General features: G+C 40.2%; 2 protein-coding genes across 13 annotated transcripts in view; one reads left to right on the forward strand and one right to left on the reverse strand.

Annotated features, from left to right (window-relative positions):
• The window catches only part of NEK4 (NIMA related kinase 4), a 41,675-nt gene extending 39,254 nt beyond the window's left edge, over positions 1-2,421 (forward strand). For 6 of the 12 annotated variants that reach the window (XM_074958252.1, XM_074958257.1, XM_074958249.1 and 3 more), the window contains one exon: positions 80-769. In XM_074958252.1, the coding sequence (XP_074814353.1) occupies positions 80-172 (93 nt within the window). In that variant the 3' untranslated portion in view covers positions 173-769. Of the gene's footprint in view, positions 1-79; positions 770-2,025 lie in introns of those variants that run through there. The other 6 variants (XR_012640242.1, XR_012640243.1, XM_074958251.1 and 3 more) reach the window with 5 other exon arrangements.
• An 898-nt stretch (positions 2,422-3,319) lies between these two features.
• On the reverse strand, positions 3,320-8,925 carry SPCS1 (signal peptidase complex subunit 1). The gene is made up of 4 exons (XM_074958261.1): positions 8,432-8,925; positions 7,488-7,547; positions 4,030-4,116; positions 3,320-3,504 (listed from the first exon to the last, which is right to left on the reverse strand). Exons 1-4 carry the CDS (start codon positions 8,804-8,806, stop codon positions 3,382-3,384), a joined length of 645 nt encoding a protein of 214 aa, XP_074814362.1. The 5' UTR covers positions 8,807-8,925; the 3' UTR covers positions 3,320-3,381.
• Between the last annotated feature and the right edge of the window lie 77 nt (positions 8,926-9,002).

Here is a 9,002-nt window from a genome sequence, read left to right on the forward strand (position 1 = left end):
CTTCAATGTAAGTCTATCAAGTAGCAGCATTCATGTCTCTGATTAAAAAACAGCTGACTATTTCTTTTATGCTTAATAGTTGCACTTACGGGAGCACATGAGAGAGAAGTACACAAATTACAGTGTAAAGGCTCGCCATCTGAAGTTTCTTGAAGAAAATGTTAAGTTTTGACCAGGTGACTTAACTGGACCTTTCTTCTCTTAGAGCTGTTGCAGAAAGGCAGCAAGGACCTAGTTTTAGAGGTTGTCTGATAGATTGAATTATCTCCATATTCTGTATAGACTAATTTTGTGGTACTTGTATTTACCCATGGATTTTTCATATCCGGGTAAAGAGGTAAACTGGTCTTGATAGAGTGGAATGCTTATGTGCCTGTGCACAGCCGCGCATCTTTGATACAGCATTAGTACTAGTAATGTTTTTATATTAAAATGTGAAAGACTATTACCGTAATACTCGTTCATAAGCCAAATTTTTTTTTTAGTAAAAAAGGAAAGCATCAGAAAAGGGGGGTCAGCTTATGAATGGGTATAGAGAGGGAGAGGTGGGGGACAGCCCCTCCCCCACAACAGAGGGAGCAAGGAGAGGCAGCACAGCCAGAAGGGAAGAGGCGGGGCCAGAATCTCTCTGCTTCAGGCCCTCCCCCCAGCCTCTGAAGCAGCTGCAGTTCCAGGGCTGGCAGGCTGTGGCCGTGCTGCCCGGTCTGGCCTCCCGGAGCAGGCTGCGGCTGGGCCAGAGACAACATCCCCTGGCTCTCCCCAGATAAGGTGGGAAGGGATGGGATGGGGTGTAGGGGTCCTGGGCTAGGGTGGGGTCATGTGGGGGGTGGTCACAGGGGTTACTCCCCTGACCCCCAGCTTCCCCCCCCCCCCCCCCCCAAAAAAAATTTCCCCACCAGTTGCTGTCCCGGCCTGTCAGGGTAAGCAGCTGGCATGCCAGGACACTTTATTTACTTAAGGAAAACAAACCGTCTCGGCCTGCCAGCGGCTTATCCTGATAGCGTGGGAGCCAAAGTTTGTTGGCCCCTGAATTATAGGGTCGACTTATGAATGGGTCATAAAAATTTTCCATTTTTACTTAGCCATCTTGGGGTGGGGAAAGAGGTCGGCTTATAAACGAACCGGCTTATGATCAAGTATATACGGTACTTTCTCTACAGGAGAAAAATTTGATATTAATTTGGATTTTTACTTTATACTACTTGCCTTTTGGTCTCTCACTGAATGTTTTATGGATATGAAATTGTTTCTAGAAAGGACGTACTACATTCTGTATGTAAACTAATACAAGATTTAGTTCTAATTTTTTTCAGTAGGTTTCAGTCATACTGCGTCTTACTATACTACCAAGTGACTGGGAACATTTGCTAAGGCTATAATGTGGGATTATTAGAATTATAATGTACTGAAGTTAAGACCTAAAGCTCCGTTTGGCATGGAGAGCTGATTGTGATTTCTGTAGCTGCAAAAACTCACTGCAGTTTCTACAAATGGCTTAAAATTTAAACTGTTTAAAATACAATAAAAAGATGGACAAACTCCTTACTCTGAGCCCTTGGGCATCTTTAGAGATCATGTTCAAGGTTTAGATTAGAATTTTATTTTCTCCAACCAAAACAAATGCACATACTAATTCCTTTTAGGAATGGAATAATGATTAAAGAAAGACTAGGTACATTCAAATACATTAAATAGACCAATTTACCATTTCATTTGTCAACTTGTCTTATAGTAAGTTTATTTTGTATACTTTATGTTCTAATGTTGACAGAATGTGTTCTGAAGGTTTGTAAATCTTTGATTTTTTTTAAAGGGATAATTAAGTCAAGGATATCTGAATTTTGTAAAATAAAACCATATTCAGTAAGTCTGCAAAACATCCAGTTTCCTTAATATTCTTAGTAAATATTTTATCCTACAGAATAGCTCACGTAGAGAAATGCTGCAGAATAAAAGTGCACTAGACTAGGTGATTTCACAAAATGGTAGGAGGTTCAACTCAGTTGTTCTCCACATCCACTGCAGCTGCTGCATCTCCCGCTGTTCTGGGCATGTCTGGTTTATAGTTGACCTTCAAGCTATGAGGAGCAAAATCACTTTTAATAATCAAAGACTGGAGTGTTGGTACAGAAGATGATTTGAACATCTAGAGTGCTCACTAAAGATCGCAAGAGAAGAGGCAGCACCCTGACTAGATTCCAATTTGGATATTTACATTTTGCTAAGTAAGTAGCCCCACCAGTTTCTGTTGTGTTGGTATTCATTTCCTCTCCTAAGCCATTCTGTAGTGTAGCAATTCCACTCTGCACCATTACACAGTTGCTGCATGTAGAACAAAGTAATCTCTTAATCAAAGTGATAGTTTTTTAGGCTAAGGAATTTAGTCACTTATAAAGTAAAGTTGCTGTGTTTCAGTAACAGAAAAAAAATCTTAGAAGGACTTGTCTCAGTGTTATGCTTCATTTCTATGTGACTCCAACTAAAATTGCTTGAATTCATGAATAAAACTCATGTCTTCATGATTTGAAACTTTCTCCTTACCACCAATCAACAGTTAATTATCTATATCTGCCCTATTTACAACTCTGTTAGCTTTGCTGCAACTGAAATTCTTAGGTAAAGTCTTCCTAAAGGCCTAGTTCACATTACCTCATTCTTGCCACAATACAGATACTAGATGTAGGCATATTTTACTTATGTACACACATACATTCACATCACATTAAAAAGGACTGATTCTCCATAAAAAGGGAGACGGCAATTCACTCACAAGGACCAGAAAGACTTAATTCCCCTCACCTTCTCCAGTTTTACACAGGAATCAAAACTTGTCCCTGAATTCTATGTAATACGTATACTTAAATTTTCATCCTTAATATACTTCGAAAATTTTGAGCAGCCACGAACTTGCAAATGCAATACACATATCTAAGTCAGCTGGTTATTTTACACTAAACACCTTTGTTAAATGCACCACAGATACTTCAGCTGAAATGTTTTTTACTGATACCAGTATTTTAACTCAAGCTATTTCCTCAGTTTTCTTAAATATACTGATTAGTTTACAGGCAACATTACTTACAAGTGAAATACTAAACTGCAGAGCTTACAAGAAGATAGAACGTGTCTAAATGCACCCTGAAATGCATTTATAATTTAAACCCATTTACTTTTTACTTCCCATTTTGCTTTCTAGCCAGAGGTAATCTGCATGTTTTTCCTCAACCCCAAATTGTGTTCCTTGAGTTGGATTGTGGTATACTAACAGTAGCAAGTAATCTCTAAAGTATTAAGAAAAGAAGGTGTCTCACACTGGGAATATCATAGAAACCTTTAATGAAGCAAAATTCTCCAATGTTACATCATGAGGGTTCATGTTCTTCAACTTTTAGTATGCCTTTTCAGTTTTCTCTCTGCTGGCTTCTTATCTTCTGTTCCCGACTCTTGGACGGGTAGCCATTTCAGAGGATTGCGGCGGTACATAGGCCATGGAGGGAGTGTTAGCTTAAAAGGAAGGAAAAGTTTAATTATATAACTCACTAACGCCAGCTGAGTCTAACATATAATTAGTACTTCTACTACTACACAACCTTCATTATGTGGACTTGCAGTATCAGCTGAACAAGGTCTGATTTATTATCAAAATATCACTTAAGATGAAGGATTGAAGAGAACATCTATTGGTGAGCTAAGCCACTAAATCAGAAGTTTTCTATACTGGAGTCCCTGTTTGTTTACATCAGTCTCTTAGGACCAGAACTGGACTATAAGAAACAAGGTACATTGGCTAAGCTAAGTGGAGGTACAGGACTAGAAGAACAGAGGTCAGAATGAAAGTGCATTGGTGCATAATGTAAAGTTTCTATTGCATCTGTTTGTATTATGCTCATCTAGTCAATACCAGACGACCTGTATTTAAGCATTCTGTTTCAGGTAAAAACAGCACTTGATGAACACGCAACTTAGTTTTGGAAACTCATTAGTATTGTTAGTAATCATGTAGTAATTTAGTAATTAATTTTGTCTTACCAGGCACGATAAAGCAAACCCAGCCATAACTATATAGACAGTCCAACCGAACTGTTCAGCAATGTAGCCACAGATAAAACCAATTACCTAGAAGAAGCAATACCAATTTTAATAAAATAAAAATCTAATGGGCATTCCCAGAACAAAAATGATTGAGTTAATTCTGAAAAATATCCCATAAACAGGGAAAATCAGTTACATAAGTTACAAAACCACTAAATGTTAACAAGTTGGGAAATTTACAATAATTCCAACATAATCCTTAATCTTAGTTTGACACACACCCAATGTGTATCTGTAGTTTGAGGTCAGTGTTGGGATAGTTGGACTAAGTTGTTATATATGAATAGTCTTTGTCAACTGACTAACTTCACAAATATAACAGTAAAATTAGATGTATGGTAAAATCTGAAGTACAATTTTTATGTGGAGCTATTTTTCTAATGAATAGGCATAAGCGGAACAGGACATGAGTAAATATTTCTCTTAAATATAGAGGATAAGGAATGGCTTTTATAATGAATTAGTGTAATTATTATGGAGAAGGTGTACTTGGCTTCATGTGAGACTAGATAAATAAAATGTAGGAGAGGTACAACAGCACTATGTTCAATGAAAATTAATTACTGCAGGTTTGAGCTTGCAGTTTATACTGGACACTAAGCTGGTCTGTCTATTATGAACTGTTTTTGCTTTTGTTATTGAAGTTCTGTAGCTTTTACTAGAAGGGAAGATATGGAGGGTGCGTATATGGCCTCTGGATAGAACAGACAGGTGAAGTTGTTTTTGGAACCTCAACATGAATTTCCTGACTCCATAACTGGAGTTTTCTGAGCTACTTATATATTTTTCAATCTATATTTTGGTTATACCTTTACTTTAAGAATGATTTCTAAATAATATACTATGTACTTAATGGCCCCTTCTCTCAGAGGGCCTCAAAGTGCTTTAAAAACTTTAGGCATAGCCACAACTCATGTGGGAGTTCAGAATTATTCCCCTTTTACAGGGCGGGGAAAAAAAACTGAGGCAGGTCACACAGGAAGTCAGTGAATGTGGTGGTAGTTGTATGACCCCCAGAAATTCTATGCTATAGTGTTTCTAACTACGGCTGTCGATTAATCACAGTTAACTCATGCGATTAACTGAAAAAATTAATTGTGATTAAAAAAATAATTGGTTTTAATTGCACTGTTAAACAATACAAATTGAAATGTATTAAATATTTTTGGATGTTTTTCTACATTGATTTCAATTACAACACCGAACACAAAGTGTACAATGCTCACTATTTTTATTACAAATATTTCCACTGTAAAAGGATAAATATTTTTCAATTCACCTCATACAATCTCTTGTGAAAGTGCAACTTACAAATGTAGATTTTGTTATGTAACTGCACTCAAAAATAAAAATGTGAAACTTGAGTCTACAAGTCCACTCAGTCCTACTACTTGTTCAGCCAATCATTAAGACAAACAAGTTTGTTTACATTTACGAGAGATGCCGCCGCCCACTTCTTATTTACTACGTCACCTGAAAGTGGTAGCCGGCATTGCAAGGTATTTACATGCCAGACATGCTAAACATTCGTATGCCCCTTCATGCTTCGGGTACCATTCCAGAGGACATGCTTCCATGCTGATGATGCTCATTAAAAAATGTGTTAAATTTGTGACTGAAGTCCTTGGGGGGAGAACAGTATATCTCCTGCTCTGTTTTACCTGCATTCTGCCATATATTTCATGTTATAGCAGTCTCGGATGATGACCCAGCACATATTGTTCGTTTTAAGAACACTTTCACTGCAGATTTGACAAAACGCAAAGAAGGTACCAATGTGAGATTTCTAAAAGATAGCTACAACACTCAACCCAAGGTTGAAGAATCTGAAGTGCCTTCCAAAATCTGAGCGGGACAAGGTGTGGAACATGCTTTCAGAAGTCTTAAAAGAGCAACAGTCCAATGTGGAAACTACAGAACCCGAACCACAAAAAAAGAAATTCAGCCTTCTGCTGGTGGCATCTGACTCAGATGATTAAAGTGAACATGCGTTGGTCTGCACTGCTTTGGATCCTTCTCGAGCAGAACCCCTTATTAGCATGGACGCATGTCCTATAGAATGGTTGTTGAAGCATGAAGGGACATACGAATCTTTAACACATCTGGCCCTTAAATATCTTGCGACGCCAGCTACAACAGTGCCCTGTGAACACCTGTTCTCACTTTCAGGTGACATAGTAAACAAGAAGTGGGCAGCATTATCTCCCATAAATGTAAACAAACACGTTTTGAGTGCTTGACTGAACAAGAAGTAGGACTGAGTGGACTTGTAGACTAACATTTTACATTGTTTTATTTTTGAATGCAAGTTTTTTTGTACATAATTCTACATTTGTAAGTTTCATGATAAAGAGATTGTATTAAGTGTATGAGGTGAATTGAAAAATACTATTTTTTATAGCACAAATTTGTAATAGTGAATGCTGTACACTTTATGTTGTGTGTTAATGAAATAAATATTTTAAAATTTAGAAAACATCCAAAAATGTCAATAGTATTTTATTATTGTTTAATAGTGTGATTAATTGCAATAATTTTTTTTAATCGTGGTTCATTTTTTTAACCGCTTGACAGCCCTAGTTCTAACCAATGTAGTATGTAGCTTGTAACAGCTGTCAGACCTGCAGTACAACAGTTTCAGTGGTTACAACATTAACTAGCAGATGGGAGTCCTGCAGTGTATGAAACTCACAGCTGTTACATTTTTCTGGAAAAATTTGGAGTGTGAAAGAAGCCTTAATTCTGGCATCTTTTTACTTGAGTGCTTGACCTTGCAACCTTAATGTTCTCTTAATGTCTTTTTTTCCCCCCATCATAGAATATAGTGAAGGTATCATACTGAAACACTTTGAGTATTTAACTATTAAGACTTTTCAATAGCATTTATAAAGAAGGTTGCAAACACTCCAACTTCTATGAAAAGTGAGGCAGACAGGTTAAGTGACTTGACCCAAGGCCATGTAGAACAGAGTCAGAGCTACAATTAGAACTTGTGAGTTCCTGGCTTCTTGCCCTGTGCTTAGTCGACTAAATTATGCTGTCACTTCAGGATTAAGGAATATGACATTGAATTAAACCGGAATCCAAAAATAACCGATCCTCTAATATCACTGCAATCTAACTAATTATATTTTGACAGGTTTCAGAGTAGCAGCCGTGTTACCCTGTATCTGTAAAAAGAAAAGTAGTACTTGTCTACTCCTTTTTAATTGTATTTTGAACGTCATAGATTAAGTGTAACTTTTTTTTTTTCCCCCCAAGCCACTAGTTTAAAGTCTCAAAGACAGTCTTGCTGATTTGCTTCAAGCTTCAAAAATCCAAGAAGATTTCAGGCCCTAATAAGTTTATTTTTAAAGGATGTCAAACAACTTTAACCATGGCTCTATTATACTTACCGCAGAAACAAGAATGATCCCTTGAAAAATCTGTTCTGCTAGTTTTTGACCCTTGTAGTCCTGTGGGCAAAAAAATGGTTATAATTATAATTACCCAACCACCTACACCAACAAGTAAACAATTCTTGCAGTGTCTGTCATGATCAAGTAGCACAAAGACAGAGCTTGTACATATGACTGCCCGGACTTTGTAGTGAGTGCTGTGGAATACAACAGATGCTTAAGATAAGAATGTTTTCTTATGTATTCTTTAAAGAAATCTTGGTTTTATGCTGTAAAAATCTTAATTCCCAGCCTAGTGTCTCTATACCTCCACTGATAACACCACGAAGAAGCAGGAAACTGCATACTTTGGACTGTCATTAAGAGTTAGGGACATCTGCACAGAAGGCCAAAGTCACATCAGTTAGTAAGAAGGAGGTTGCCTTTAAAATTACAGAAAAAAGTTTAATGTATTGTGCTTTTATGCACTTTTCTATAAAGTCACACTTTGCATTTTTATAGCCCTTTGCAAAGAATCACCTCATGTTGATTCAATATTTCTCATTTTATAAAACTGGGAAATGGGTTCGCTTGCTGACAGTCTCATGCACTCTATAGCAGAGCCAGTACTAGAATGCCCAGCTCTCTGCTTAGAGCAGGGGTGGCCAACCTGTGGCTCCTTGTATTGACACTGACTCTGGGGCTGGAGCTACAGGTGCCAACTTTCCAACATGCCAGGGGGTGCTCACTGCTCAACCCCTGGCTCTGCCACAGGCCCTGTCCTCACTCCACCCCTGACCCTGCTGTGCCCTTGCGCTGGGTATGGAAACCGAGCTAGGCAGCACCAACCCCAGGAGAGGGAGACTGATGCGTCCAGCGCAAGGCGGCCCCCGGAGCACTGGCCCGCTTGGTTCTATTACCCAGCCCGCGGTGCTCCCTGTGGGGTTGGGGACCCCCCTTACCATCTGGGTGGGGATGGAGCCGAATACGTCCAGCATGATGCCAGCGACGGAAGTCACCTCGCCGGCTGCCTCCCCGGTCTCGCTGTTCTCCTCGGAATTGCCCGCCCCGCCCTGCGAAGCGCAGGCCTCGGAAACGCTCCCAGCCTGCGAAGGGGAGGCTTCAGGCGCGTCCTGAGAGCCAGAGCCGGCCTCGGCCCGTGAGGTGGAGGCAGCTGCACCAGCCTTGGAAGAGGAGGTAGGTGAGGTCTCACGGGCGGCAGCCTCCCTACCGGACCGGCTGGCCCGCGTCGACACTCCGGCGGCGGCGGAGCGGGTCCGAGATCGGAAGGTAGACGCTGAGCTGGCCGGAAGCACCGCGGCCTTACTCCGCCCCATCTCCCGTGAGCCTCCGGCGGGGAGCTGTCCTTGCTAAGCGCCTGAAGAATTGCACCGGCCTCAGCGGGCCGACCCCAGTCCCCCGTAGGACACCAAAGCCAGCCCCAGCCACAATCCACCGCCCGGCTCCGCTGCGGCCTCCGCGACGCTCGGTTGCGTCTCCATGGCAACAGTTAATAGCGCTCCAGGACCTGGG

The sequence above is a fragment of the Natator depressus genome, chromosome 7, assembly GCF_965152275.1.
Source record: "Natator depressus isolate rNatDep1 chromosome 7, rNatDep2.hap1, whole genome shotgun sequence".
In the NCBI taxonomy this organism is placed as follows: Eukaryota; Metazoa; Chordata; order Testudines; family Cheloniidae; genus Natator; species Natator depressus.

What these genes read in the sequence shown, in the direction of transcription:
- SPCS1 (XM_074958261.1), bottom strand. Translation starts at nt 8,806, where the DNA reads ATGGGGCGGAGTAAGGCCGCGGTGCTTCCGGCCAGCTCAGCGTCTACC. An exon ending in GCTCCATCCCCACCCAGATG is followed by an intron (nt 7,548 to 8,431) that starts GTAAGGGGGGTC and finishes TTTTGCCCACAG; the next exon opens with GACTACAAGGGTCAAAAACT. An exon ending in GGATCATTCTTGTTTCTGCG is followed by an intron (nt 4,117 to 7,487) that starts GTAAGTATAATA and finishes TGCTTCTTCTAG; the next exon opens with GTAATTGGTTTTATCTGTGG.